Source organism: Pseudomicrostroma glucosiphilum (assembly GCF_003144135.1).
Source record: "Pseudomicrostroma glucosiphilum strain MCA 4718 unplaced genomic scaffold BCV69scaffold_10, whole genome shotgun sequence".
NCBI lineage: Eukaryota > Fungi > Basidiomycota > Exobasidiomycetes > Microstromatales > Microstromataceae > Microstroma > Microstroma glucosiphilum.
In genome coordinates this window covers 307,417-334,701 of record NW_020289922.1, presented here as the reverse complement: position 1 = coordinate 334,701, position 27,285 = coordinate 307,417, and the positions used below count along the sequence as shown (strand labels likewise).

The 27,285-nt window shown below is 57.5% G+C and overlaps 10 protein-coding genes across 10 annotated transcripts; 7 read left to right on the top strand and 3 right to left on the bottom strand.

The window, feature by feature from the left end:
* Nucleotides 1-190: 190 nt before the first annotated feature.
* Nucleotides 191-1,734, top strand: BCV69DRAFT_283849 (FAD dependent oxidoreductase). The gene is made up of 4 exons (XM_025492838.1): nucleotides 191-346; nucleotides 422-465; nucleotides 534-1,245; nucleotides 1,318-1,734. Exons 1-4 carry the CDS (start codon nucleotides 235-237, stop codon nucleotides 1,644-1,646), a joined length of 1,197 nt encoding a protein of 398 aa, XP_025346905.1. The 5' UTR covers nucleotides 191-234; the 3' UTR covers nucleotides 1,647-1,734.
* A 297-nt stretch (nucleotides 1,735-2,031) lies between these two features.
* BCV69DRAFT_31510 (hypothetical protein) lies at nucleotides 2,032-6,331 on the top strand. The gene is made up of 3 exons (XM_025495174.1): nucleotides 2,032-2,521; nucleotides 2,620-2,705; nucleotides 2,840-6,331. The coding sequence occupies exons 1-3, from the start codon at nucleotides 2,416-2,418 to the stop codon at nucleotides 6,191-6,193; spliced, it is 3,546 nt and encodes a 1,181-aa protein (XP_025346904.1). The 5' UTR covers nucleotides 2,032-2,415; the 3' UTR covers nucleotides 6,194-6,331.
* Nucleotides 6,332-7,123: 792 nt separating this feature from the next.
* BCV69DRAFT_283846 (hypothetical protein) lies at nucleotides 7,124-9,465 on the top strand. Its single transcript, XM_025492837.1, has 3 exons — nucleotides 7,124-7,564; nucleotides 7,653-8,726; nucleotides 8,827-9,465. The coding sequence occupies exons 1-3, from the start codon at nucleotides 7,432-7,434 to the stop codon at nucleotides 9,354-9,356; spliced, it is 1,737 nt and encodes a 578-aa protein (XP_025346903.1). The 5' UTR covers nucleotides 7,124-7,431; the 3' UTR covers nucleotides 9,357-9,465.
* A 226-nt stretch (nucleotides 9,466-9,691) lies between these two features.
* BCV69DRAFT_300050 (hypothetical protein) lies at nucleotides 9,692-13,006 on the bottom strand (the record flags this gene model as incomplete). The annotated part of the gene is made up of 1 exon (XM_025494421.1): nucleotides 9,692-13,006. One exon carries the CDS (start codon nucleotides 13,004-13,006, stop codon nucleotides 9,692-9,694), a length of 3,315 nt encoding a protein of 1,104 aa, XP_025346902.1.
* Nucleotides 13,007-14,367: 1,361 nt separating this feature from the next.
* Nucleotides 14,368-17,811, bottom strand: BCV69DRAFT_300049 (hypothetical protein; the record flags this gene model as incomplete). Its single annotated transcript, XM_025494420.1, has 2 exons — nucleotides 14,368-15,973; nucleotides 16,052-17,811. The coding sequence occupies 2 exons, from the start codon at nucleotides 17,809-17,811 to the stop codon at nucleotides 14,368-14,370; spliced, it is 3,366 nt and encodes a 1,121-aa protein (XP_025346901.1).
* Nucleotides 17,812-18,376: 565 nt separating this feature from the next.
* On the top strand, nucleotides 18,377-19,593 carry BCV69DRAFT_250570 (translation protein; the record flags this gene model as incomplete). Its single annotated transcript, XM_025490388.1, has 2 exons — nucleotides 18,377-18,995; nucleotides 19,079-19,593. The coding sequence occupies 2 exons, from the start codon at nucleotides 18,377-18,379 to the stop codon at nucleotides 19,591-19,593; spliced, it is 1,134 nt and encodes a 377-aa protein (XP_025346900.1).
* Nucleotides 19,594-19,896: 303 nt separating this feature from the next.
* Nucleotides 19,897-22,214, top strand: BCV69DRAFT_31217 (alcohol oxidase). Its single transcript, XM_025494903.1, has one exon. It carries the CDS (start codon nucleotides 20,199-20,201, stop codon nucleotides 21,915-21,917), a length of 1,719 nt encoding a protein of 572 aa, XP_025346899.1. The 5' UTR covers nucleotides 19,897-20,198; the 3' UTR covers nucleotides 21,918-22,214.
* Nucleotides 22,215-22,264: 50 nt separating this feature from the next.
* Nucleotides 22,265-22,983, top strand: BCV69DRAFT_300046 (hypothetical protein; the record flags this gene model as incomplete). Its single annotated transcript, XM_025494419.1, has 4 exons — nucleotides 22,265-22,305; nucleotides 22,405-22,495; nucleotides 22,574-22,774; nucleotides 22,891-22,983. 4 exons carry the CDS (start codon nucleotides 22,265-22,267, stop codon nucleotides 22,981-22,983), a joined length of 426 nt encoding a protein of 141 aa, XP_025346898.1.
* A 227-nt stretch (nucleotides 22,984-23,210) lies between these two features.
* On the bottom strand, nucleotides 23,211-24,369 carry BCV69DRAFT_31392 (hypothetical protein). Its single transcript, XM_025495070.1, has 2 exons — nucleotides 24,054-24,369; nucleotides 23,211-23,971 (listed from the first exon to the last, which is right to left on the bottom strand). Exons 1-2 carry the CDS (start codon nucleotides 24,137-24,139, stop codon nucleotides 23,371-23,373), a joined length of 687 nt encoding a protein of 228 aa, XP_025346897.1. The 5' UTR covers nucleotides 24,140-24,369; the 3' UTR covers nucleotides 23,211-23,370.
* Nucleotides 24,370-25,977: 1,608 nt separating this feature from the next.
* On the top strand, nucleotides 25,978-27,244 carry BCV69DRAFT_31184 (hypothetical protein). Its single transcript, XM_025494884.1, has 3 exons — nucleotides 25,978-26,241; nucleotides 26,382-26,470; nucleotides 26,564-27,244. The coding sequence occupies exons 1-3, from the start codon at nucleotides 26,169-26,171 to the stop codon at nucleotides 27,161-27,163; spliced, it is 762 nt and encodes a 253-aa protein (XP_025346896.1). The 5' UTR covers nucleotides 25,978-26,168; the 3' UTR covers nucleotides 27,164-27,244.
* Nucleotides 27,245-27,285: the final 41 nt, after the last annotated feature.

Here is a 27,285-nt window from a genome sequence, read left to right as displayed (position 1 = left end):
ATGCTGGACTGAGCAGCTGAGCAGCGACTGAGGAAGCCACCCCGATCTTCCCCAGATTCCCGACGCCGACTCCACTCAACAGTCAACTCCGCCTCCGCCGTTCCGTTCCTGCACGCATTATGGGCCGGTCACCCCGCTCTTTTGGCTTATCGTACCTACTTCTTCGCCGAGCCTGCAGCCACAAGCGTCATGACAGTGTCAAAGACGCAGATTATCATCGTGGGAGGAGGTATTATGGGTGTGTGTACCGCATACTATCTCACTCGTGAAGAGGCTTATCGGGACGGAGACCTCGATGTGATCTTGGTGGAAGAAGGAGAGATTGCAGGAGGTGCTTCTGGTAAAGGTATGTCCGGACCAACCACGTCGGGGCAGGAATCTCGCCAGCACTGACATTAGAGCGCTTTCTTATGTGTATCAGCTGCCGGCTTTATTGCACGGGACTGGCACGGGGCCCCGACGCGAGTGAGTACGCTCAGCTGGGACACGCTCCTCCGCAAGCCTTCTGACGCTCTCCATTCCCGCCCCGGCAGTCTCTCGGCGAGCTCTCTTGGCATCTTCATGATCAGCTAGCCGCCGAGCTAGGGGGAGACAAGGCGTACGGGTACCGTCGGGTCAAGAGCTACTCGCTAGACGCCAAGCCAGCTTCACAGAGAAGGCATGTAGGGGCTTCTAAGCCGGTGAGCAGAGAGGCGAATCCTTCTGAGATGCAGGCCCCTACGCGAGCCCTGCCTCACCCGCAAGACTGGCTGTCTTTACCCTCCGGTACCGAAGCTGCGGAGAGGACCCTCGGCTGGCTGGACTCTCATAGTGTCACAGACCTGAGAGAGCTCGGAGACGAGGACACTACGGCTCAGGTCACTCCGGAGCTGTTTGTTCAAACATTGTGGAAGGAGTGTCTAGCTGCTGGGGTGAAGCATGTGCGTGGCAAGGCAGTGGGATCAAAGCGCAATGCAGACGGTAGTGTTGCGTCTATATCTGTAGAGACTGGGGCGCATGACACGATTCCGTTGGCTACGGATAAGCTACTGCTGGCCGCCGGACCCTGGACTGGCAAAGTCGCCCAATCCGTCCTCGGCGTCCAAGTACCGATACGAGAGTTGGCTGGCCACTCGATCATCTATAGACCCACCGAGGCATTGCCTGCGGAAGCTATCTTCGCGGCTGTGAGAGATCATGGCGTGACGAACGGTCCAGAGATTTTTACACGGCCTGATGGGACTCTTTACATTGCGGGGGAGAACAGTGAGTGGCAGGTACCATGACGAGGGCCAATCTCTTCAACATAAACTGAGCACATCTTCTGTTACGTAACAGGCGGTGCGCCCCTTCCTCCCGGAACTTCAACGGTCACCCTGAGCGAGCCATCAGTGGACCGCCTCAAGAAGTGCATGGCCATCCTATCCCCTGCCATTGCCGAGGGCGAGATTGTGTCGATCAATCTCTGCTATCGGCCCATTACTTCTTCGGGCTATCCCTTCATTTCACCGCTGTCTGCAGTACCTAATGCGTGGGTCTGCGCTGGACATGGGCCTTGGGGGATCACCTTAGCCCCTGGGAGCGGCAAGGTGGTGAGCGAGATGATCCTCGGGAAGGCTACGAAGAGCGCAGACGTGAGCTTGCTTGGGCTGCCGAGGTCTTCCTGAGGCGGGAGCCAAGAAAGGGAGATGTGAGCGGACATTGAATCTCACGTCCCTTGTTCGTCTCGTCGGATGCAGCGGAACGGCGGCGCGGTGAAGAAGCGGGGAGCCGAGGCGGGGGACGGGCGAGTGCAGGGAGACAGGCAGACGGATGGACAGGGCATGGCGGCGAGCGGGTCATCCTAGCTACCACTACCGCTACCCTCGATCAAGGATCATCACCACCTGTGCCAGCACTACCACTGCTGTCTCTTCGTTCTCCTTCTTCTTCTTCTTCACCTTCACCCCACGTTCCACCCGGCTGGACATCGCCTGTGCCCGGCCTGCGTGCTTACCTTTGCCCGTCTGCATTGCTTGCGGGTCGGAGGTGCTGCTCTTTGCTGCCACACCCGCCCAACGACGTCTGCGTAACTCCGGCTCACGTCGGCAGGATCCAGGAACTGCTGCTGCTGCTGCTGCTGCCGCCCCCGCGATTGCCGCCACTGCAGTCCCGCCCCCGTCGATCCCCACACTTCTGCCCCACCTCGCCATCTCTATCCACCACCTCACTCCCGTCGCCCGCCCCCCCGCGCTAGCCCTCGTCCATCGGCCGGAGAGGTAGCTTAGGTACATGGGCCTTCCTGTGGGTACCTGAGTCAACTCCCTCTTCATACCCTTTTCGCACCACGCCTGCCCCACACATCAGCGGCATACTTCATCTTCACCTCCTCTCAGCTTTCCACCGACTGCTGAGAGTAGTAGAGGAGAAAAGAACCGCCCGGCAAGCAGTCTCAGCATGCCTCACAACCTCTCGGCTTTGCCTGGGCCCTTTCTCGAGCTTTCCACTGCCAATCTGCACCTGAATGATCTCAGTGTTGATCAACTGGCTGCACTATGGAACGGTAAGTAACGAGGTCTTGCAAGGCGAGGGCGAGCGAGCATCACAAGGCTGACTTTCTCTGGCCTCCATGATGTGTCCTCCAACCTTCTTCCGATCCAGTCTTCACCAAAGTCGGCGATTCCTTGCACAAAGGAAGGCGGTTGGAGAACTTCGTATGGAGAGCATGGCATAGAGAGGCACATCTGGTGAGTCTACGCAAGCCTTGAGTGGTATTGCAGGTATAGGCGATCGTGAGCAGATACGGGCCTGCAAGACTGTCTATGACCACAATCCTTACGATCTCACATACTCTTGCTTGCCTGGACATCCACCACCACAGCTGCCGCCTGATAGTTCTTGGTCAGACTTTGCCGACTGTACGCCTCTAGAGACACCAGCGATAAGTCGGGCCGGCAGCATATCACATGGTCTGCAGCGAAGGCCGATCGTAGCTCAGATCACACCGGGATACTGGGCAGCAAAGCAAGCGGATGAGAATGCTCCTTCTGATCCAGAGAGCGGGGCTGACTGGAGTGATGACAGTGAAGAAGAAGGAGAGCTCCGGACAAAAGGTGCTGGGAAAGCGTCACGGAGTAATGCTGCTGCTGGACCATCATCAGGGAAGCAAGCTGAAGCCCCAAGCAGGCCACGCCAACCGTCAGCGGACAGAGGCAGACCTTCCGATCGAGATTCTAACCCGCAGTACAACAACGCTGCTGGTGCAACAGCAGACAGCTCAGCCCTTCAGTCGCCTCCATCACTTGCTGCAGCCTCCATTGCGAGGAGGCGGATTGGCGATACCCTTTCATTAGGCGCGAGCGAAGCAGTCAACGATCGCAAGCGGGCTGCCTCGTCCTCTTCCTCCGCTTTTGGCAGTCGAGCCCGGGTACGCTACTCCAACCTACGGAAGGCCAACCGTTCCCGGCCCCTGAGCTTTCAAGCAGCTCTGGAAAGTCTGGCGACTGGCACAGAGTCTGATGATCTCACGCGCCTGGCACAGGAGCATCAAAGGCGTGGTCTGGGGGTGGCTCACGAGAGAAGATCTTTCCAGGGACCAGAAGCCATCGATATGCTCAAGTCGAACAGCCCGCAAACCCAGGCAGCGGAAGACGAGCTGATAGCTGCGTCCCATTCAAGTGCTCCTGCTGGTTCTGGCTTCGAAGCCAGACACGCTGGTATTCCAGACGATGCCAGACCCTCTTCCATCCGAACGGATTCGGTAGGAACTCTGGAGACCGTGAAAGGCGAGCCCGCTGGTGAGAATTCTAGAGCAGAGCCTACAATGCCGCTGCCGACCGAGCCTGTGCAGCATAGCTCGGTCTCCACCAATCGTACAGAAAGGAGTCCAAGCAAGATAGCAGAATCTCAGCCCCAGCCGGTACCAGCAAGCACGAAGGAGCGTGAATCCAACAAGGAGAGCCCACGTGCTGCGCGAGGCCAAGATTCAAAGAAAGCAAAGTTCTTCCTCTCTGCCTCTGTCAGCAAAAGCTACGACGACGACGCTCATGACTACCATGACGACAATGCTGGTCGATCTCAGCCTGCGCTTGAGAACCGCACTGTTTCGGATGCTGCTGGCACTGGCCTCTCAACGTCGCAACAAGAGGATGGAAAGTCGGAAGCAGCTCCTCTTAAGCCCAACAAGAGCAGGACTGACGTACGGTCGGGTGGTCTGAGTAGCGCCCACAGGAATCGATCCGGCGCAAGCCTTCACAAAGGAAAGGGCAAAGTAAGCGGTGGCAGGGGTAGCACAGGCCGTCTGGCTGCTGCGGGACTCACGATGACGAAAGCTGCTGCTGCCACAGGTGCAGCCCCACCAGTGACGCTCGCTCCTTCTGCAGCCACGAAGGGGCCTGCAAAACCTGCTCTGGTGACGAAGCAACAGCATGCGAAGAAGAACAAGCCAGTGAAGTTTATCATGGGTGCAGACGAGGAAGAAGACGAGGACGAGGAGGATGGCTTCTCCGACGAGGAGTCTGAACCAGAGGCAAAAACTGCACCAGCTCTGAACGCCAAGAAAGCCGACGTCGCTCCCACCAGCACCGCGACGCCGGCCGAATCCACAACCAGTAGGGAAGATCAAGCCGCAGTGCAGGCAGATAAGCGTCAAAGTATACCCGAGCCTGCGAAGGAAGTAGTTCAGGATGATGAGTGGCAGAACGACGACGAAGACGAGTGGTCAAGCGACACGTCTGCTGAGGCAGAGGAAGAACGTCGCCGTGCTGACGAAGCTGCTCGCCGTCGTCGCCGTGCAGAGGAAGAGCATCAGAAGTCATTGTTCCAGAAGATTCCGGTACGGTCTGCCAGTACCGCAGATCTTCCCAACGTTGTCCCGGCGAGACCGAAGACTCCCCTGCAGGCTAGCCAACCACAAGTACAACCTGCACCTGCACGTGGATTGCTCAGCTCGCTCTTCCATCCGGAGCAGGAGCCGCACCCGCCTCCGGGACAGCTTCATGGACGTCCGCATGCCTCCGCTGCTGATCTTCGTGGCAGTTCGGGCGCTACGATTGTTCGTCCATCCTCGACCACTGGGCAAAAGAGCGAGCGCAGGCAACATAGGCCTCCTTCGCTCATTGGTAGTCTACCCCGTGCGTCCGACGCTGGAGGTCCCCTCCGATCCAAGAGTGCCGTTGCTTTGCCTGTTCTCAACACGACAACGACAACGACAACGATGCTTGACGCAGGCAGCGGAGCGTTAGATTCGGATGCGGAAGACGAGTACCTCACTACAGCTTCTCGTCCACGGGGCAAAAGTACTTCCTCTCGCAGGTCCGACTCGCGCAGATCGTCGAGAGGTGACGCCACCGTCGCTGAGTCGACCGCTTCGACCGAAAGGATGCTCCAGCAACAACAGGTATCCCGTCAGAGGAGATCCGCCTCCAACGATCGATCTCCTCAGCGAGCCGCATCCGCTGGTGATGCCTCGCCACCCGCCCCTCCAGAGCCGGTCTCGGCGACAGGCGTCTCCTCCCACCGAAGGGAATCTATGCCTCTGCCGACGCCGGCGGCGCCTCAGACGCCTCGCACCACGAGGAGGAACATGTTGCGCGATGAGCTCTCCGAAAGTCTGAGACAGAATTTGCTGTGGGAGCGACAGTCGAGAAACAGGATGCTAGGTATCGGAGGCAATCCCTCTACTGCGGCTAGTCGGGTCACGAATTCAGCTGCACAAGCGAGTAGAGCAGGAGATGCCCCTCCTGTAGCTCCTGTTGCGAGAGCCCCGAGAAGGGAAACCGTACTCGGTGGTGGACCTCTTCGACCCCTCACGCAAGGCCACACTCACAATGCTAGCGATCAGTACGCTGCTGCTACCGCTAGGCTTGGTGAGCCTCAAGGCGGAACGAGCCAGAGAACTTCATCGATCCATCAACACTCGCGCTCTACACCACACCTTCCGCACGCAGCTTCGAACGCTCATCATCAGCACAATACTCCCGGAGGACACGGTAGTGGCAATGGCAACGGCCATGACGGGTTGCTCCACCCGCCCGCCTTCAATCGTAGCCAGAGTGGGCCTGCTAGCCGACCCAACAGCGCTCAGACTTCGGATGAGGAAGGCAGTAGCAGTAGCGATTTGCGGCGCAATATGGACGAATCCGGACACGGCGGAGCAGATCGTGGAAGGGGAGGGGGGAGAAAGAAGGTCATGTGGCCTGGTGGATTCCCAAATTATCACCAGCACGGCTGGTGAGAACTTTACTTGGAGGACAGAAGATGGCAAAGTAGGCCAGTCCTGCCTCGGACTATTGACTCCACGCTCCTACACTACGTTCTCCCGCCCATGTCAGTTTCCTCGGCTCACTTCTGGGATTCCGTGCCTCATGTTGCCCTGTTGTCACCCGTATCATCCATCGATCCGTCCATCCATCCATCGATCTGAATAGCTTTTCCGGTACACAGCTCCACCGCATACCCTGTTGCGGCGCTCTTAACCTATCATTCATCTTTGAATCAATCACATCGCCGATGGGCGCTCTGCATCCCCTTGTGCGTCATTTCTGTCGTGAACTGCGATGGTCCCGCTGCCTTCTGTCCGAGCGCTGTGCGCCAAGTCCCATGCGCCACACATCCACTCTCGGAAAGAAGGCCGAGACATTTTTCGATACGCCAGGCTCAAGTGAGACATCCGAACTTGCTCATTTGCTTCATTTCATATGCGCCTTTACTGCGCCCTTTGCCTCCGTCCGTCCGAAATGATCTCTCTAGCTACTGGGTGTGAGGCAGCGTTCGTCTCGGTGACTGTCTCATCTCTCGTCGAGGGTCCATATCGAGCCGAGGGTTCGGATTGACCAGGCGAGGTGAAGGTCGTGTGGGGATCGAGGGCTGGGCGGTGTAGGCGAGGGCGGAGTGCAGTCAGGGTGCAGCAACGAAGAGGAGGCGCGGAGTACCGCACCTCGGCAACCAGACCAAGGGTCGTGGGAGGGCCACTGAGCCGACGCAATGCAATGCCAGGCGCATCGTCAGTGCTGCAAGACCGGCAAGAAAAAAGGAAGGCATCGCGGGGGAACAGAGAGGAGGGGCAGTTGGAGTGCGAAGAGCTGTCCCGCCGACATGAGGCTGCAGCAGGCAAGGCGTGAAAGGACGACTTGGAGGCTCAGACAAATGAAGACGATGGATGCATTGAGCAGCCACAGCACCCTCAAGAGGCCGCTGGGCTCCCTTGCACCTCTAATCAGTCAATCGGACCAAAGCAGCCTAGTCGCTGCCTGGGTGCCTGCCCCAACGGCGTCATGATCTCTCGTAGTGGGATCTGCCCGGTGCCCTGCCTCAGTCCTTCGCCTCTTAAGTACGATCTGCCCCGCATTCTGCACTAGACGCCCTCCTACTTCTTCCAATCTTTCCTCTCCCTTGCCGTCCCTTCCGTGCCCCACATCCTACCGGGCACCCTGTGTTTCCTTCCTATCCCCCCTCTGACAATAGTCTTACACAATGGCTACCCGGGAGCGCTCCTCCAGGAGGCGCCGTGGCTCTCCTTTCTATTCCGAGGTGGAGGAGGAAAGTGAGAATGGTGTCTATGACGACTACGATGAGATGAGCGAGGACGATGATGTCGGACACTTGGGTGAGAGCATGATCTTGCACGCCGCCAAGGTTCGAAGTGGAGGGGAGGGTACTTACAGCATTGTCTTCTTTGCTCTATTCGCAACCAGGTCCGGTATCTCGTAACAGACGTGCCTATGCCGGCGAATCTGATCTGGCGCCCCAGCAGCAGAGGCGAAGAAGTGGAAGAGCGTCTGGTCAGCCTACAAGCAGGCGTGACGTCTATCAACAGCCAGACCCAGCCTCTCGGCAGAGACGCTCAACGCGCCAGGTCTACGGTGGTGATCCCTACGAGAGGGAAGAAGAGAGCCCTTATGACTATGCTGATCGCAGAAAGTCACGCAGGAGCCTCGCACCCACTCGCAGTCGCCGAGATCTCCAGGATCCTTACGCTATGGATGACCGAGGAGGCGGATATCCTCGCGCTACCCAGTCAAAGCGGGATTTGCGGCGTCAGAGCACTAGGAACCTTGGACAGGGTACCTATGATGCCAGATATGCAGCGGATGCACCTGGCGCAGCAGACGGCTACTTCGGAGGGCACTATCACTCAGACCCGCGCTACTATCCGGAGGACGATGAGGAAGACGATTCCTCCACTCTCGTTGGCAGGCGAAGGAGCGGTGCTGCACGGAGGGGAGGGGATGGTCGAGACAGACGCAGCGGAGATGTGCGTAGGTCGATGGCTCGACCACGGGAATCGTATCAGCGTCCGCAGGAGAGGCGCGCCTACAGAGACGACGATGAGGCCGAGAGACGCCGCAGACGAAGCAGCAGACGCGACCTTGGTATGGTTGCAGGAGATTCATACGGGCGGGATTCCGATCCGATCAAGCATCGGTCTAGCAGGAGACGCGAGTCGGACCCCTACCGTGAGCGAGAGAGGGAGCAGCGACGTCCGCGTCGGGAAAGTGACCGCCGCTACAGCTCTCGCGACACTGGCCTCGGCTACCCTCGTGAGAAAGAATCTAGGCGAACTCGTGACAGGGAATTGCGGGATCGCGATCGCGACTACGACGATCGGGGTGGCAGAGAAAGGGCTTCTCGCAAGCGTCAGTCTACCCAGAAGTCACGCAGGGCCCCAGCCCCTCCATCGTACTTGATGTCCAATGTCCCCGAGCCAAATGGCCCTACAAGGTATGATCGCAGCGATAGGAGGAAGAACGACGTGCCCGACTGGAATCGTGAGTATTGCTCTTGTTGTGCTCTGGAAGAGCAAATGACGGTCGTAGACCCACTGCTGACTGCGTAAACACCGAACCTTATGCGCTTCTTCTTTTCCAGCTCTACCGACCAGCAGGAACGAGCGCTCCTACAATGATCAATACTACGAGGATGAAGATGGAGACGGCGGCTACGGCGAGGGTGACGATTATGACCGCTACTACGCGGAAGAGGACGAAGAGGTTCCTTACTACAACGGTGGCGGTCGTACTCGTGGAGGCGGTGGGTACGGACGCAGGGGCGGTCAAGATCAAAACAACTACCGTCAATCGCGTGGCCGCAATGGCGGTGGGCAGGATAGGTACTACGATCATAACAATGAAGATGTGGCAGACTATGGCAATGAAGACGGGGGAGGTCCCGTTTCCAAGATCAAGGGTAGGATCAATGGCTTGCGCGGAGGAGGAGGAGGTGGTGGAGACAATGCGGGCCCCGTCGCCAAGGTAAAGGGCAAGATCAACAATCTGCGGGGCGGTGGAGGTGGCGGAAAGGGTTACGACGATGATCAAGGTTACAGGCAGCCCAAGGAGAAGACCGGGATGATGGGCAAGGTGAAGGGGATGATGAGCAAGCTCGACATCACCGCCTAATGGACGGGGCAAGGTGAATCTGATCTGTTCTCCGATCCAACTTCTCAGTTCTGCTTGAGCTGCCGATCGTTCTCCTATCAATCAATGTCTTTCACACTTCAAGAAGAACACACGCACTTTGTATCGGCGCAGCAGAATGTGAGGTGGTGCGATGCGATTATAGGTATAATTAAAGAGTGGAATCTGATATACACAAGGGGAAAGAGTAAAGATGAACAGACGAAAGGTTTCTGTCTATGATCAGTCGCAACGGTATGCATGAAGTCGTCGGTGGGTATTGATAAGTAGCCGACTTCTCTACGTGGCAGAGGCTCGAGCTCCTCTTTCTTCTCTGTCTACGGTGGCGTTGCACCCTTGAATGCGTTCGCCTTTCCAGTGCTCATACCTCCACCAAAGAACTTCTCAATGCGTGCTCGGGTAGTCGAAGTATTCTTTCCAGGACTAGCACTACGGTGCGCACCTCTGCCGCTGAGCTGGCCTTGTCCTTCCCAAGCATGTGGAGCCTTGGCGCCTGCAGACCCCAGAAGGATGTTACCTGAATTGGCAGGGGATGGTGGGGTCAATGCAGGCTGACCGTTCGGCGTAGTTCCCGCAACGCCGAAGTACGACATCGGACGAACCGCTGCAACATTTCTTCTGGGCGGACGGGGCGGCGCAGGGGTATGGACACCTTGTCCATTTGGTGAAGAGCCAGGAGATCCGCTATGTAGCGAGGAAGGGGGGGAGAGGGCCAACGCTGGACTCGGAGAAACTGGTCGTAAGCCTGAGCTGGATCGCACATCCATATCGACACGTAGCGCCGGAACGGTGTTGTAAAGGCCCGTCATCCCTACCTCTGACTCTCCAGCTTCTTTGCGAGTAGAGTCAAGGAAGAGCGACAGAGGCTTTGTTATACCAACTCCCCCCGCAGCAGATAGCGTTGAGGATCGTCTGCGCTGGTACAATGACTGAGTCGGAGGGCGGTAGAGTGGCGAGGCGCTCCTCCCTTCCTCGTCGTTTGCTTCTGCTTCTGCTATAAGCGCTGGCTGAACTATGCGCGCCTCCTCTGAGGGTGAGAATGGGGAAGGAAGACCGCAGCTGACAGCAGAGTAGGGACTACAGTCCAACGATGCACTTTCGCTGCTGCTGGTGCTGTCCAGAGGTGGGACATCGCCCAGAGTACTTGTTCTGTCAGAAGACGTCATGTATAGTCCTAATGACGAAGGTGCTGTCTCCAGGGTCTGTGATTGTTCTCGTCCAATTGACGAGTGAGACCTTGTGGGCACTCCTTCCAGCAATTGCCTGCCATCAGGGCCGGCCAGCTGCGCTGGGTCACTTGGCGAGACAGAAGCCGAGTGGCCAGTCCAAATGAGACTGGGTCGTCGACTGCGCGTGGGAGCTTCTGACTCTGCTGGCGCAGTCTTCGGTCGGGAGAGCGGCTTTCCCCGGATCGTCTCTACAGATTGGCCGGTTGAGGTGCTGTCGGCAGGGCTTCGGTCCCCCATCGTCTTGTCCTCTGGCTTCGGTAGTCGAACTTGTCTGCTAGGTGAGTGACTGACAAGATGCATCGCATCCAGCGAAGAACCTTGGCCACGATTGCTACTGCTACTGGACAGACCGTCGCGCGAGGCAAGACGCCTCAGCAGCTTGGTCGGACTGAGAAGGGCACCCGCAGAAGCCATTGTGCGAGAGCTTCGGGAGCTGCTTGTTCGGCACATAAGCGTCGCGTCGTCTTTCTCGCGAGAAATTGAACGCGACGGCGCCATCACTGGCGCGTTCTGAATCAACTCTGTGGGCACGTCTGGCGTAGCTGCTTCACCTAGGGAAGAGGGCTTCTCCACGCGTTCGCGCCGCTCTTGCGTCAAGACGTCAACGTTCTTGCTGACGACTTGCTCGGTCTCACGGGACTCTTCTCCCGCGCTGACTTCGGATCCTGCGTGCTGCTCCTCATCATGGGGGTCCATCTGTGCCGGTGGAACGAAGACCCTTCGGTAGACGGACGCAGAATACTGCGGGTAGGTCGTTGTCAGTGCGTCGCTACGATGGACCTCGGCGTCAGACCGACTGCGAGGGCGGTGAGTGCTGCTAGTCGAGTCAGAGTTGGTGGGGACACGATTGATCGAGACCGATGATGGAGCAGCTTTCTGCGAATGAACCTTGGCGTCACCGGTCCCTGCGGCTGGAATGACGTCGGCTGTGGTACTTGATGACGACGGTCCGGATGCATACCTATGAACAGACGGTGCTCGGTCACGTCTATAGGACGTCGAAGTAGAGGGGGCATGGTCACCTACGAATGATGTCACCATGCCGTTGGAAATCGCAGGCCTATATTGGCCCTGACGAGAAGGCATTGACATCCTTCGCTTGGCCTTGGCTGGCATGAACGGTGCTGTGGTAGCCCTCGGAGACTCTTCTGGCCTGGGGAAAGCTGTCTTGAGGGGTGAGCCTTTGCCCTCGCAGCGCTCTGTTGCACCATTCTTCCCCTGTTGAACGAGGCCCTCAGTGCTTGGAGGCCTCGACAGCTTCGAACTTCGTCTCAGAAGGTGCTTGAGATCGCCTTTAGGCAGCACGGACCCCGAAGTGGTTCCGCTAGCATCTGCCGAGTTGGCCGAATGACTGCTGAGATCTCGCCCAATGAGACTGACGAGGAAATTGTTACTGCTGGTACGATGTGATAGGTGGACGCGGCTGGAGGAGCTGGTAGAGCTGACCATGCTGTTGTTCCTGGAGACAGTCGAGCCGGACACTTCAGGGTGACCCCTAGAGCTACCGCCTATGCTTACCCGATGTCCCGCGCCAAGATCTCTCCAGGCGTTCCAGGACTCGGAATGTGTTGCTCCGCTGTCATTGTTGTGAGGCAAAGAGCGGCGCCAGTGGTCGTGAGAAGGAAAGTAGGAGGACGAGCTGTTGGGTACACCAGCAGAGCCAGTCACCTTCATCTCTCTTGTTACTGTCTTGTCAGAGAAAGGGTTGTGAACCTTGAAAAGAGGTGCTGACGATGTAGAGACGCCTGTTGACCCCTTGGGACTGCTGCCTTTCTCGTGGACTGTGCTTGCAGCGTTTAGCAGACTAGCCCTTGGAGACAGATGCTGTGACGACGATCTAAACTTTCTGTCGAAGCGAGCTTCCCATTCCTCGTCAGCCTCTTTACGCCATGCCGCTGTCTGGGGAGTGGGAGGTGTGCTCTGGCTGGCGTTGAATCCGCCGTTTGAGCTTCTTTGTTTGCCAGATGGAGCGCCTTTCTCGTCTCCGGAATCGTAGGTTGAAGCGGACAGCGACTGTCTCATCTCCGCGCCATCTTCATCTTCATAATGACGAGTGGGATACGGACAGTCTTCACTGTCCGAGTCTCTACGGCCGAATGTGTCGGAGGATAATTTTCTAGAGCATTGCGCCCTTCTCCTATGCGCGAAATCGGGATTGTCATACGAGCAAGAAGTTCCCACGGTACTGCACCAGGCTGCAACCCTGACAGAGGAAGGTACCGGTAAGGGCTCCTGTACAGGAGGAGCCGAGTCCAGCGTGGACGTGACCTTGGGCAGTGTCCGAGGGCGCGCTCGTGCACTCTTTGGCGAAATGGGCGCGATGCGGCCGCTCGATTGAGGCCGACGTAATACAGGTTTACCGAAGTCTCGAGGGGACAGCACCCTGCTCGGAGATGCAGTCATGCTCTGCCGGCCGAGCGCCTCGGTGGTGTCCATCACGCGGGACGCAGCAGACGATGACGGGTGTAGATTAGGAGGAGCGTGCACCAACACAGGGTGCGAGCGCGGATCGTGAGGTTGAGTAGTGCCTCGTCTGCCCCAAGTCGAAGAACGAGAGCAACGCTCGGTACGAAGAGGTGAGAGGAATGTGGTAGAGGACAATGATGGTTAGAAAGCCTAAAGGCAAGGTCTGCGGGCAAATGTCGTGGGTCAAGGCCACACCATCCACCACTAAGCGATGGTCCCCGGTGACTGGGTGGACCCGAAGCGACGGAGGGAATCGATGTTCCTTTGTCAATGCTGTTACGTGCTCGCCTTAGCAGCCTGCAGGCACGATCGGCCCTTTTTTTCCTTAGGCCGCGGGTGCGTGGAGCTGTGGAGCTGTGTAGATGGGCAAGCTGACATTGGCGTTGCATACCTCCGCTCCAATGGACAGTCGGTAGCCCCGAGGCGTCGGAGCGTTTTGGCTGCGAGTGCTTCAAGAGCCGAAAGCGGAGCGATGCGAGCCTAATGCGCGTGGCGTAGAGGTCGGCATAGAAGCGGATCAAGCTTGGCAGTCGCGCCTTGGACCCTCGTCGGAACTCTTCTGGCACCACGCCACACTTGTCAGCCGCCCTGTGTTTGACTCGTCGATTGCAGCATTCTCATGCATCCTGCTGGCTGTCAAGCGCGTTACCATACTTCGCTTGGGCGAGATTCACCCACACTAAGACCTTTCCACGGCCTTCTGGTGAGACCATCGAGCAGGAAGCCCCGAGATGCACCGGCGAACCAGCCATCGCAACAACGAGCAGAGGACACGGGAGCCATCTACCAGACTGCCGGTCATTGCCTGATTCTCCCGAAATCGACATGTTTGCCCGCCTTCTCGTACGGATCACTCCGCTCTCTACACCGAACGTGCGGAGATTTTTAGCGCTACCTGCCATTGATCGAGCACACCGCCACTTTGGACGATTCCGTTGTTGAGCAGACCGGCGCATCCGGTCCAACCTTAGCGCGTCGCGCCGTGTGTCTCCACTCGGACGTTGCGGAAAGGTGTTTGGGAGAGATGGTATGCGGACGGAATTTCGGGGAGGCTGTGCTGACATAAAGTTCGCATGCCGACGCTCGCCCTCACCACTAGAGGCGCGGGATCTATGCAGCGACGACAACAATCACACAGACGTGGCCCAGTGTACCTCGAATTCCCCCAAACGTCCATTCGTAGACAATGACGAAAGCAAAGATAATAATGGAATTTTCCCAAGTGGCTTAGCTCCGTCCTCCACTCGCAAACAGACATGAGCAAGTGAGCGGGGTGAACAAAGGCTCGGGAAAGTCGGTCACGGATTCACTGCTTGATTGCCGTGCGCATCCACGGCCGGGATGACCTTGCCCTCCGCCAATGAGCCTTGGCGAGGACCCGGACTGCTGGATCGATCGCCGCTTTCTCCCTTGCCGATGCCGACGTCTTTCCCGGCAGGAGATGGAGTGGGAGATACGGCGCCAATCCCGCTCGTGGGTGCACCCGGTGGGGGCGGTCGAGCGATTGGAGAAGGCGTGGGGCCCGTTTGAACACTGGGTGTGGGTGCGACTCCGTGCGGTTGGCTGGCAGCGAGGTTCTTGTGCAAGTTTCCGTTGATCGCATTGGTGCTAACAGAACCTTGTGAAGAGCTTGAGATGGCCGTCGCAGCGAGAGGCGTGCCATCGCTAGCTCCGCTGTTGAACCTTGGTAGCGGACCTAAACTCCGCCCTGAGCCCCCGCTGGGACTAGGGCTGACGCCCCTCATACTATTCGAACCGATGGTGCCACTGCCCGTCAAGGCTTCTCCTAGGCTCATAGGCGGAGGTCCACCGTTGCTGCCGGGCGAGATCGAGGGCCCGGACAAGGGAGACCGAGCTACGGAGCTGTTGGGTCGGCGGATAGGGAATGAGCCGGCAGCTCCTGCGTTCTTGGAGCTGCGAGCAGCTCCGTTGCTATTGCCATTGCCGGAGACCTGCAGTTTGGGACTAGCCAAGGGGCCAGGTGACGAAGTCTGACCCTCCACAGATGGCGCAGAACCCGTAAAGCTGTGTGAGGGAGATTGAGGTGGAGAGGCCACCGATTGTGTCGCTTGCGCAACAGTGCGTGGACCCTCGCTGGGGCTCGACATCATCACATTACCATCAGGACCAAAGCTGGCGAATCTGGCCGGGGGAGCAGCGGACTGACCAGGAGACTGAGAAGTCACAGGGACGGGGTTGACTGCGCCGGGCCTCACTGGTGCAGCAGAGGACATGGACGGGCTACGGAATTGGCTAGTCGGAGGCCCCATGGAGTTATCGTGGGTCCGAGCAGGTTGAGCCTGAGCAGGCTCTTGGGCCTTTGTAGATCCATTGGCATTGAAGGTGTTCCGTTCAGCAGGACTGGAAGGCAGGCCGTTCATCGGCGCTGATGAGCCGTCACCTGATGAGCCGTCACCTGAAGCCGAAGGAGCGGGTGCCGATAGCTGTGAAGGCGGCAGTGGTTGCAGAGCTTGGATCTGCTGAGGTTGCATCTGCGGTGGTTGAGGCTGTTGCACTTCAACAGCCGGAGACTCCATCGTACCGGATCCGTTCAGTTGCACTTTGTCAGACAGTGTAGGAGGCTCAGCGACCGGGCGCGAGTCCGTCTCGGGCTGCGCGTCCGACTCCACCTTTACCTCTGCAATTACCAAGCCTCTGGCAAGTCTGAAGGCATCAATCTTGCCCGCAATCTCATCTCTATTGATTCTGTCTGGCTCCCGCCTGGCACTGCATTTCGTGCAGAAGAAGTCTTCTTCATCCCAATTGCGAGGTGGCTGAGTCAACCAGGCATCGAAGTCGTCCCAGCACTTGGTATGTTGCCAGACGAGGCAGGACTCGCAGCAGACGATCTGCTCATCAGGACCGAGCTCCGGATTCCGACCGGACTTGTGGCAGATCTCGCAGCTGTTCGTGGACAAAGAGAAGGTGTCTGATGGTCAGCGGCAAGGCTCGTGACCTCCTGCAGGACTTCTATATACTCACCCCAACTCCCAGTCTTCATCTTGATCTTCTCCTCCCTCGTCCTTGGCCTGAGACTCAGACTCGTCTTCCTGTAGTTCTCCAGAAGCAATCATCTCCCTCTTCCGCTTCCTCATCTCTCTCATCTTCTCTCGCCTCTCCCGCTCCTCAATCTCCCGGATCGCCTTCGCCTCGGCCTCTCTTTCCCTTTCTCTGGCCCTCTCTTCACGGCCTCGCAACCTCTCCTCCTTCTCGCGCGCCCTCTCTTCTCGCTTCTTCTCTTCCTCGAGTGCCTCATCCTCCTTGGCACGTTTCTCGGCTTCTTCCTGACGAATGAGTCGCATTCTCTCCTCCATCTTCGCTTTTGCTTCAGCTTCCCTCTCCCTCTCTTCCCTCTCTGACTCCTTCATGGCAATGCGAGATGATCTCTTCCTTGCTGCCAGAGCTGCCTCCAGAGCGGCAGCCTTTTCGGCCTCCGCAATATCCTCTAGGACTCGAGGGACAATGTCGGTCGACAGGATCTTATGCAAAGCCTTCTCGTCTGGATGTTTGCTCTTGGCGAAGCGCGCCCCCAGGACCTCCCACTCGGCTCGAGTGATGGCGATAGTCTCGAACTCTAGCCAAGTCTCTTCATCGTCCTCTCCTGACTTTGGGAGGCTGGACGGCTGATCTATGTCCATCTTGCTTTCATCTACTGATTCGTCGGCCTCCGTTCTCATAGTCAGGTCTCCTTCCTCTACTTCGTCCGGAGGCTCAGATAGTTCTGACTCATCGTCATCGCCAGCTGGGTCGACCTTGCTGTCATCTGCTGCATTTACCTCTGCAAGAAGGTCAGCTGGGATTGGCTCCCATCCATCGCTATCTTGACCTCTGAGGCGTCTCGAACTTCGGGGCGGTGAATAGGCGGCGCTGGCATTCGGGCTCGATGCAGAAAGGGATGCTCGCCCCAGCCTTGTCCGCTTGTTTGGTGTATCTCCTGCGAGAGGTCCACTAGCACTAGCTACCCGCTTGCCGGTCTTGCGAGCGGCAGCAGCCTTTTCGCGTTTTGCCTTCTCCTGCTCCGCCTTTGCCTTCTTCTTTGCGGCAGCCGCTTCGGCTTTGGCTCGCTTTGAGCCTTTCTTGGCCGGACGTGCTTTCTTTGCTTTGGGCGGCGGAGGCGGGGGCGGATGTTGTACCCAGAGGCGATTATCATCGAAGAGCCAGTACGTGTTCTCCTGGGCGTCCCAACCGATTGGGTATATCCGCCAATTCTCTGCGTCTTCCTCGTTGCGTACAAGCTTCCGGAACCGCTCCGGATCTGCCATCTGCCATTCGCAAATGTCATAAAGGCTCCGTACCTTCGACGCGAGAGAGAAGTCTTCCCATTGCTTCAAATCCTCCGGAGAACCGAGCGGGTTTGGGAGGCCGTCTTCCGCTAGACGATAAGCATATTGGTCTCGTAGGTACTCTTGCCAATTCTCATTGGTGACCTTACCATCGAGTGTGAGAGTATAGAGCAGCCGCCTCATGAGGTCGGGAATGACCTCGTACGTAGAAGCCGCTAGATCGTGCTCGAGAGTTGCGGACTTGAAGCCACTCATGCCAAAGGCCTCTTCGAAGGTGAAGAGGAATTGGCAGACGGCAGCAAACTTCCAAGTCCGTCTGAGCTTGGTCAAATTGGCAGTGAAGGCATCGCTGTACGCCTTGTCGTAAGTGTTGCCATTTGAGGTCGAGGCAGAGGGTACGCCAGACGGAACACTAGCAGCGGCGGCAGCGGGGGTACCGCCAAGGGAGTAGCGAGGCATGGTAACGGCGCTCCACGAGCCAGATGGAGTATCACTGTCAAGGGCGATGGCGTGACAAGGAGAGCGAGAGCCGCTGGAAGAATTGACGCGGCACGCCGGCTTCACTACTCTCGACAGTGAGGCTTTCTGACTTCACCGGAAGGAGCAGGAGACGCAATCCGAGACCCTCCTTCGGCTTGATCGGCAGGTCCGGCTGGAGCGGCAATCTCTTACAAGAGGAGGATGGCGAGGCGAAGCTTTGGCTCCGAGACCAGGTGAAAGAAGCTACTCTCTAGGCCAAGCAGATGTGGTGGGCGACGTGGTGTGGGGCCGCGATGTGGTAGGTGGTGTCAGGCCTTGAGTTGTCGAGGAGGTGTGCGTCTGTCGGAAGGTTGAAATGAATCGCCTTTGCAACAATCGCCAGTCGCGAAGGGCGGCGGGAGGCGGAGACGCCGACGCACCGACCGACCGCGCAATGCAAGGCCTCACACATCTTCGCATCGCCTGAGCCTCATCCTCATCCTCAGCTCGGCCCATCATCGATCACCACTGGATACCGACAAAGGGCGCCTCTCTTGTAGCAGACATGACGAGGCTCGCCATCATCCCGCGCCAGACCCCAGAGCTACTGTCTGCATTTGCGAGACTCGGGCTAGCTGGCACTCCTAGAGCCATCCGCGCTGCCCCAATCGCAGGACCTTCTTCGCGACCATCCTGCTCGAACCCATCGTCTGCTCGGAGATTTACCACCACGTCTCCCACGCGGCTCGCCACAGAAGCTGCCGAGCCCATTGTTCCAGCACCTGCGGCCGTCGAAGGAGTGCCCGCTGCTGCTCCATCTGCCACATGGACCTCACAGTCTCGTCGGGTGGGACTTATTGCTCGCAAGCGTGGAATGGTCACCTACTTTCTACCCACTGGTCAGGCCGTGCCATGCACTGTCTTGCAGATCGATGACTGCCAAGTGTCAGCGCACATAGGCTTTCCCCCTACTAAGCCACACCCAACCGACGATGAGAAGGGTCAGCCGATGAAGATTCCAAAGCTCGCTCCTTACACTGCACTTCAGATTGCTGCTGGAGAGGTGACGAGTCGGATAGGCATCGGCAAGAGTGTCAAGGGTCACTTGGCAAAGGCTGGTATCAAGACGAAGAAGAGGGTGCTCAAGGAGTTCAAGATCACCAGAGATGCTCTTTTACCTTTGGGTAAGTTTGTCTAGCATACTCTGCAAGATTGTGAATCTACTGCTTCAAGCAGCTCACTTTACCCTTCCCTCTTCATTTGACAGGTACGACGCTCTCTGCAGCTCACTTTGTCCCAGGTCAAGATGTCGACGTCTCGTGTACAGCGCGGGGCAAGGGTTTCCAGGGTGCCATGAAGCGTCACGGCTTCCACGGTCTGCGAGCATCGCACGGTGTCTCTATCTCTCATCGTTCGCATGGTTCGACTGGTCAAAACAGTGATCCATCGCGAGTCTGGCCTGGTCAAAAGATGGCAGGAAGAATGGGAGGAAAGAGGGCTACGGTACACAATCTCAAGGTACTGAGGGTGGACCTGGATCGCGAGCTGATCTTGGTGAAGGGCCCATTGCCTGGTCCGGATGGAGGTGTGGTGGAGGTGACGGATGCGAGAAGGTCGCTGGTATGGAAGGCGGCCAAGAAGAACAAGAAGCAAGGCTTGGAGGGTGCAGAGGCGCTGCCCGAGGGTATTGATGCCTTGCCATTCCCAGCTGGTACAAAGGAGATGAAGGCTGGCCTACCAAGCATCATCGAGTGGACTGGAGCCCCTGCCACAGCAGCTTAGACAGCCGGCCAGAAAAATTCCATCGAAGTGCGCTTACTCGCACTATTGTTGGAGAACAGCAACACATTGTGGCTACTGGCCAGCTCTTGTAATCTACGATCCCCCAGCCTCGCGCTTCTGACGACGTCCCCAATAACCGAGGATGAATATCTCCACTGTGACTTGCGCCTCCTTGCCTTTTTTTTGCCACGGCACGGGAAGCGGGCTCGGCTCAGCTCGGCTCTGGCCCGGGGGGGCGGAGGAGATGAGCCTCGGGCGGGAGGGCGAGGAGTTCGGCTGATCCCCCGGGCCAACTGGGGGTAAAAAGTGGCGACTACCCGCTCCCCGGTTGCGGGCCCAGCCATGGCTCGCCAAGATGCGGGCGTGGTGCGTGGTGTGGTCCGCCCTAGAATTGAGTTGGTGGTCCCGCGGGGGATTCTTAAGCTGAAAGGCACACGATAACCTCGGCCGCCCTCCCCCTTCCCGCCTCCTCATTTCTCTTGTGCCTCCCTCGCCTCCTACTTCCTCTTCCTCTTCTTCTACCCCAGCTTGGTAGATCGTCCGCCCCCTTTTGTCACCTTCTCACCACGTCCTTTGCCTCCCCGACCCAGCTGCGTTAGACTACCATGACCCCTCCTCCTTCTAACGCCAAGGTCCCGCCCAAGTCGGCAGCTTACGGACAGGCGTCCAATGAGCAATCTACAACCCAGAAGCCCTCGGCGCGCCAACGTCTGGTCAATTTGGCTTCTCACCTGCTCCCCACTGGCAACACTGAATTCGACTATATCATCGTCGGTGGTGGTACAGCTGGAGCTGTCCTCGCCAACAGACTGACGGAAGATTCTAATGTCACCGTCGCCGTCGTCGAGGGAGGCCCCACTGATGTCGGCGAGGACCGAGTCCTGGACCTCAAGCGTTGGCTCGAGCTCCTGGGGTCTGAGCTCGACTACGACTACCCGACCACTGAGCAGCCAATGGGCAACTCGCACATTCGTCACTCTCGCGCTCGAGTGCTGGGCGGCTGCTCTTCACACAACACCCTCATCTCTTTCCGACCCTTCAACGAGGACCTGGACATCTGGGCTGAGAAGCTCGGATGCCCTGACTGGCACAGCAAGAAGATTCAGCCTTATGGTGACCGTCTGAAGATGAACATCGTGCCCGTCGCTCCTCAGCACCGCAACCAGGTCGCAAAGGACTGGGTGCAGGCATCGAGCTCCGTCACCGGCGCCCCCATCATGGACGACATGAACGGTGCCATTGTCCACGGAGGTGCTTTCGACAAGGCATGTGGGTTCTTCCACATCTCGTACGACCCGGCCACCGGCGGTCGATCTTCCGCTTCCACTGCTTACCTCCACCCAATCATGCCGCACGGTCCTTATCGTCGGAACAATCTCCACCTTTTCCTCGAGACTTGGACCCAGAAGCTTGTATACGACGAGGCCGACCCTCTCAAGGTCAAGGGTGTTGCTGTGCGGACCTCAGCTGGACTGGAGAAGACGCTTACCGCACGGAAGGAAGTGATTTTGTGTGCTGGTGCAGTAGACACCCCGCGTCTGCTGCTGCACTCTGAAGTCGGACCCAAGGCTGACTTGGAGAAGCTGGGCCTCAAGTGTCGTTTGGACCTGCCTGGTGTTGGCTGGAACTTGCAGGACCACCCAGAGAGCATTATCATGTGGTCTACAAAGGACACTCCGACCGAGACGACGATGTTGTCCGATGCTGGTCTCTTCCTGCGTGTTCTGCCAAAGGAGGCCGAGATGCACCCGCACAATGGTCCCGATCTCATGTTCCACATCTACCAGACTCCCTTTGCCGACAACACTGAGCGCGAGGGGTTCCGTCGTCCAGAGCACGCCATCTGCATGACCCCCAACATCACTCGTTCTCAAGGTAGGGGCAAGCTCTCTCTGGCCTCTGCTGACCCGGCCGACAAGCCTCTGCTGGACTTCAAGTACTTTGAGGACAAGAATGGCTACGATGCCAAGATTCTCGTGGCGGGTATGAAGTGGGCAAGGAAGATCGCACGGCAGTCTCCCTTCAAGGAGCACCTCATCGAGGAGGTCGCTCCTGGACCGGCAATCCAGACGGACGAGGAGCTGTCCCAGTACGCACGGAGCGTGGCACACACTGTGTACCACTGTGCCTCCACCTGCACCATGGGCAGCCCTCAAGACCCGATGATCGTGGTAGACCAGAAGGACCTGAAGATTAAGGGATTGAAGAACATCAGGATCTGTGACGCCTCCGTCCTGCCTACGTTGCCGACCGCCAACCCTATGCTGACGGTGCTGATGGTTGCTGAGAGGTGCGCGGACTTGATCCACGGCATCAATGTTTGAGCGAGCCGGAGCATGGGGGCGGACGCATGGAAGACGGATAGAATCGGTCACCTTTAGAGACTCCAAGCAGGGATGGACGTCTCTTGACAGACATACTTGTCGTCTGTCTGCATCATATCTTTTAGAATACACATCGCATCACTTTCTTACTGTCCCTTTGCTCACATCTGCTTTCCTGAGTTATCTGACGCTAAGAGTGGAGGTGCTGCTCTCGCTTTAGTCAATTGGCCTGCTCGCTTCCGCCTCTCGAAGGTCTAGATACCCGAGCTTTCCGCTACCTGACTTCTTCCCGTCTTCCCGTCCATCTTCCTCTCCTTCACCTCGCGCCACCGAAGTGACTGCAAATCATGAGCTCCTCATCGTCCTCGGGCCAAGTGGACCCCAAGTCGTAGGTATCTCTCACGTCCCGCTGCAGATGAGCGCTTGCGCCGAGGGTAGCTCCTGAAGTGACCTTGCCCAACCCCCTTCCCACTCCTCCTGCTCGCAGTGCAACGATGCTTTACAAGATCCTCACCCCTTCCGACTATCAATCTCTCCCAGAAGGAGAAGAGGAAGAATGGCTCGGAGCGTCAATCGATGTAAGTCAATGTTCTCCTTCCCTCTCAGCTAAACGTCAGCTGGTAACCCTCTCTCTCTCTCCTCTCGCACTCAAACAGCTCACAGACAAGTTCATCCACCTCTCCACCTCCTCACAACTTCCCGGAACACTGCAGCGCTTCTTCTCATCTGCGAGCGGGGTAGGAGACTCCCTCTGGCTGTGCGGGGCTAGGCGGCAGCAGCTTGAAGAGGACATGCAGGGAAAGAGGAAATTGCAGTGGGACCCGGCGGCGGGCAGCGTATTTGCGCATGTGTATGGGGTGAGTGAGAGCTGCCTTCTCCAAAGGAAGTTGGAGCGGATGAGAAAGTGCGCAAGTGAGATGAGCGGAGGGCTGACCGACGCCGGCCTGCTGCTCTGCTCCCTGCTCTTCTTCAGGCCATTTACCCCGCCAAGGAGTTCGTCTTCAAGGAGGAGATCAGGCGCGATGCTTCCACTGGCGAATTTGTCCTGCCCGAGCTGCAATCTTAGAAATCAGTCACTCAGAGTAAGCATACAAAAGGCAATTCATCCAGGAAACGCTGTCCATGGAAGCTGAGATTGAGATTGAGCAGGACGAAAGAAACGGGACAGGAGGCAAATGCAAGAAGTGGGTCACATGGAAAATCGAAGGGGTGCTGTCGAAGCAAAGTACACGCAGTAGTCTAGAGGACCAAAGGCTCGTAGAGAGCAACAAGGAGAGCTATCACTAGAGCTGCTCTGCTTGGGCCATCATCATTTCTCTCCTTCCCGGCCACTAGGCTTGCGCGGGCGATGGGAGAGAAGAGGTAGTCGTACAAAAGTAAAGGGACTGAGAGGAAAGGAGAAAGGGGCCCCTGGCCTCCTGATTCCTATCTTCGAGGCGACCTCGTCAGATGCTCAGAGTAGCACAGCAACTCCAGCGGCGACGGCTCCCAGAGCTCCCATGACTACGCGTTGAGGTGCAAAGAGTCCCTCTGCTCCACTGGTGGAGTTGGCTGCATTGTTCTGAGCAGCGGTACCGCTGGTGGTGGCAGTGCTGGCTGATGTGCTAGATCCACTAGCAACAGTGCTCATCTTCGAGGAGGACGACGTTGCAGAGCCGGCAGCAGACGAGGCAGCAGTGGACGCAGAGCTGGCATCAACGGTTGCGGCTGCCTTTGCTGCAGAGAGGACAGTAGAATTGAAGGTCCCGGTCATTTGTTCGAGCTTGAACTTGGCAGAAAAGGCAAGGTCGTTGGCGGTGCCATTGGCTGCAGTCTTGGTGGACTCGGCGCGAATGAAGTAGTAGGTTCCGGAAGGACCCACGTTGGCGGGGACCTTGTACTTGTAAGAAGTCCTGCTGGTGGAGAGGTCGGAAGCGATCGTGTCGAGCTTGTATTGAGTGCTTGTGTCACCGGTTGCGAGGTAGAGGTTAATTCCTCCCCAGCTGGAGAGGGCAGGCGAGCCCTTGTCCTCCCACTTGATGCGGAAAGTGCTACCACCGTCTTCGTTTGAGGACCTGCAGGGAAGGAAGAAGGCACGTTGAGGATCACGTCAGTAGACAGAAGGTGATGTTCCCTGTGCATTTCCAAAAGACTCACGAGATAGGGTTTGTGAAGTAGAGAGTAGCCAGAGCTGGCGATGAGGCAAGGGCCAGAAGGGCGGAAGCGATGATTGAGAATTGCATCTTTAGCAGGACTTGGGGTTGAGGTGAAGGTGGAGCGACACGGCTGGATAGCTGATGATGATACTAGAGAAAGGACGGTGGTCAAAGATGGTACCAAAGAAGGAGCGTGGAGTGTTTGTATGAGAGCAGTGAGGAGTGAGAGCTTGGGAGTGGTATGTATGGAGAGACTAGGAGAGGAAAAGAAGAGAATGGGACAGTCACAGACCGGCAAGGCAAGCAGACAGTCGAGGGGCTAGGGGCTTTGGCCGTAGGACGAAGAGAGGGGGGGCGGCTGCCGACAGATCAGCGCAGCCCTGTGCCGAATCGCACAGACTTCTTGGCTTTGGGACGCCATGGGCGGAGCAATACTGATCTAGTGCTTGTGCTTCCTTTTCAATGCTTGCCTCGCAAGCGGTGGGTGCGAGATTCATGGCGCTATGCCTCGAGGGTAAGCCTCCGTGCGGCGTGCATGGTGTTGTTGATTCCTGGCGCGTGTGGCGCGTGAGGCAGGGCGGGGCGCAACATTCCAGTCACACACACGCCTGCATCAAGACCAGCAAGTCCGCTCTGCCGAGGCAATCAGATGCAAACACACACACACACGCCTGCCTTCTCTTCGAGGTCAGACTCACACTGAGGTTCGCCCGCTCTAACCTCTCTCCACAACCCACTCACATGCATGGGTGAAGACCAAAGCATGCTGTGCTTAGGAGATCATGCCGGCATCTAAATCGATTCGCAGGAAGTGTGTTCATAGGCGTCCTGATCGCCTCCCAAGGAAAGGAAGGGCATATGACGCTGCCCAGTTTTCATCCGACCTGCGCGACTAGGCGCGCATTGGCCGATACGTCGTATGCGGCGATGCTCTTTGGGTCGCCGATGCCACCGCGGCGGAATGATTGTTAGCTGCATCGATGATCATGGTCTTGTGCTGCTGAAGAGGCTCGAGGAAGAAGTTGCCGTAAGGATCGAGGACGTACTGCTGCGCGAGGTAGGAAAGGTATGGCGGGGTTGGCTGAGATGCACGCCAATCTTCACTGCTTCTTCCTATTTGCGTCCAGGATCTTCGTGGTGGCTGCTGTGAGCAAGTCACCAGGCTCAGTATGAATCCTTGAGCTTTGCCCCGCCCCCCACAACTGCCCTTCCTTCCCCGCAATGGCCTCGCAGACGGAGTGAGCGCTGAGTCGGCTCAGTCGGCTCAGTGGCCCTCGTGGGCCCGTGCAGCCTTGGCGTGAGAGATCTCCGGGGCAGAGTGCCCTGTGCCTGGCAGCTTATCGTCGACAGTGGCTCCGCTCAGTCTGCGTCAGGTGTGATGGTAACCATCTTCTGCCAGGTACGCAATCGATTGCTTCCTTTGCAGGCACATCACATATCCGTTGCTCTCACCTACACGACTCAGCACTCCACACAAGCTAAGATCCCTTCAAGTGCACTCACTTCTTCTTCGCAATGGTCGTGCTTGGCAAAAAGACAACTCCCCAGCCCCCTGACGAAGAGCAAGGCCAAAGCCAACCCACTCCACCTGCTATGACTGTAGACCAGACACCATACCGAGACGACCCAGAGGCAGTCGATCTTGCACCCCCCGCATACCATTCCGCCTCCCAGCCGCTTGCACCTTCCACGAAGCACTCCAGACCAAGCCGTCGATTCTTCGGCGCTCTCATCCTTGCAGTAATCCTACTCGCTCTCTGTTCTCTCCTCTTCGGCCACTCCTCGAGCGGAACGGACCAGATGCACTTCCCAGGTAGATCTGCTCAGCCTCCCGCTGAAGAAGGCCGGCCGGGCCATCAGGCTCAGTGGTCCTCGCCTGTAGAGGTACCCCACTATGGAAGGCACTCCCACAAGGGGACCGTCGATGAGCAACCCTGGTACTCCTCGGTGGCTAACTTCAGTCTGCCCTACACCTCAGCGGTAGAGGCTCTATTCGTCCATTCAATGAAAAGTACCGATCAGAACCTCGTCCAGACCATTGTGGATCCTTCCCTTGCCGGCAAGAACGAAGTCCGCGTGGGGGTCGAGGTCATCTATCACCACACCTCTGTAAGGGATGCACTTTGGGTCGGTGAACTCGCGCAGAACAATCGACGGGCCAAAGGCGTTGCAGTCTATGGATGGGACGACCCTCGTGGGTCTGGGATGTACGATCAGTGGGCTATTGATGTGTACATCCACTTGCGACTACCACCCAAGGCAGACCACAGCCTCCTTGGCAAAGCTGCGCTTCAACTACCGAACATAGAAGTCAAGTCACGCTCTGGATCCCTCTCGTGGGAGGTCAGCAAAGAATACTCAGCACGAGTTCCTGACTCTGTCGCATTGGAAACTCGAGCCGGATCCATCAGGTTCAATGTGAGTTGCACTACACCCTATGAAGCGCTCGCCGAAGTAGCACTGTAGCACTGACTTACCAATGATCCTCTGAACCCTTCATCGCTCCCCAAGTACATCGAGGCCCTCAGTAACGTCTCCCTTCTATCCTCTGCGGGTGGCATTCATCACAGCGGAACACGCTCGCAGATCAAGGCAGACAGCGTCAAGGTCAAAGCCAACGCAGGGAGCATCGACGGCACCTACCGGGTCATCGACAAGCTCGATCTATACGCCAGCGCCGGCTCCGTTCGAGTCGAGGTGCTCCTGCCCGGCAAGCAAACTTCCTCCTTCCGCTCCACAGCAGACGAAGACTCCTATGAGCAATCCTCCCCTCATGTCATGGCACGCAGTAATGCCGGCTCGGTGCACGTACGCTACACCGAACAGCACCCCTCCGTCGAGCTACACTCTGATGTTGCCTCCCGCGCGGGCACGACCGAGGTTCAGCACGCGCCCAACTACCAAGGGACCTTCCATCTCGCGTCTGGAGCTGGATCGATCCATATGTCTGTGGATGATCAGGTCAAGAGATGCAAGACGACCGTGGACCGTAAGAGGCCTGCGGGGGGACTTATTGAAGGAGAGGTTTGGATTGAGAGGGAGGATGGGTGGAGCAAAAAGGGGTCGTCCAGTGTGGTTACTGATGCTGGGAGTGTCAAGGTTTACCTCTGAAGGGGGAAAGTGATTGAAAGAGAGAATCGGTTGTTGTTGTTGTAGCTTTACTCTGCGTATCCAATGCGTGTCGACTGCTTTCGCCTAGTCTAGTGTGAGAAGCAAATAGGTATCATTGGTAT

What these genes read in the sequence shown, in the direction of transcription:
- BCV69DRAFT_283849 (XM_025492838.1), top strand. Translation starts at nt 235, where the DNA reads ATGGGTGTGTGTACCGCATACTATCTCACTCGTGAAGAGGCTTATCGG. An exon ending in GGCACGGGGCCCCGACGCGA is followed by an intron (nt 466 to 533) that starts GTGAGTACGCTC and finishes CCGCCCCGGCAG; the next exon opens with TCTCTCGGCGAGCTCTCTTG. An exon ending in TTACATTGCGGGGGAGAACA is followed by an intron (nt 1,246 to 1,317) that starts GTGAGTGGCAGG and finishes GTTACGTAACAG; the next exon opens with GCGGTGCGCCCCTTCCTCCC.
- BCV69DRAFT_31510 (XM_025495174.1), top strand. Translation starts at nt 2,416, where the DNA reads ATGCCTCACAACCTCTCGGCTTTGCCTGGGCCCTTTCTCGAGCTTTCC. An exon ending in ACTGGCTGCACTATGGAACG is followed by an intron (nt 2,522 to 2,619) that starts GTAAGTAACGAG and finishes CTTCCGATCCAG; the next exon opens with TCTTCACCAAAGTCGGCGAT. An exon ending in GGCATAGAGAGGCACATCTG is followed by an intron (nt 2,706 to 2,839) that starts GTGAGTCTACGC and finishes CCACCACCACAG; the next exon opens with CTGCCGCCTGATAGTTCTTG.
- BCV69DRAFT_283846 (XM_025492837.1), top strand. Translation starts at nt 7,432, where the DNA reads ATGGCTACCCGGGAGCGCTCCTCCAGGAGGCGCCGTGGCTCTCCTTTC. An exon ending in CGATGATGTCGGACACTTGG is followed by an intron (nt 7,565 to 7,652) that starts GTGAGAGCATGA and finishes ATTCGCAACCAG; the next exon opens with GTCCGGTATCTCGTAACAGA. An exon ending in CGACGTGCCCGACTGGAATC is followed by an intron (nt 8,727 to 8,826) that starts GTGAGTATTGCT and finishes CTTCTTTTCCAG; the next exon opens with CTCTACCGACCAGCAGGAAC.
- BCV69DRAFT_31217 (XM_025494903.1), top strand. Translation starts at nt 20,199, where the DNA reads ATGACCCCTCCTCCTTCTAACGCCAAGGTCCCGCCCAAGTCGGCAGCT.
- BCV69DRAFT_31392 (XM_025495070.1), bottom strand. Translation starts at nt 24,139, where the DNA reads ATGCAATTCTCAATCATCGCTTCCGCCCTTCTGGCCCTTGCCTCATCG. An exon ending in TACTTCACAAACCCTATCTC is followed by an intron (nt 23,972 to 24,053) that starts GTGAGTCTTTTG and finishes CCTTCCCTGCAG; the next exon opens with GTCCTCAAACGAAGACGGTG.
- BCV69DRAFT_31184 (XM_025494884.1), top strand. Translation starts at nt 26,169, where the DNA reads ATGCACTTTGGGTCGGTGAACTCGCGCAGAACAATCGACGGGCCAAAG. An exon ending in GCAGTCTATGGATGGGACGA is followed by an intron (nt 26,242 to 26,381) that starts CCCTCGTGGGTC and finishes CACGCTCTGGAT; the next exon opens with CCCTCTCGTGGGAGGTCAGC. An exon ending in CCGGATCCATCAGGTTCAAT is followed by an intron (nt 26,471 to 26,563) that starts GTGAGTTGCACT and finishes TCGCTCCCCAAG; the next exon opens with TACATCGAGGCCCTCAGTAA.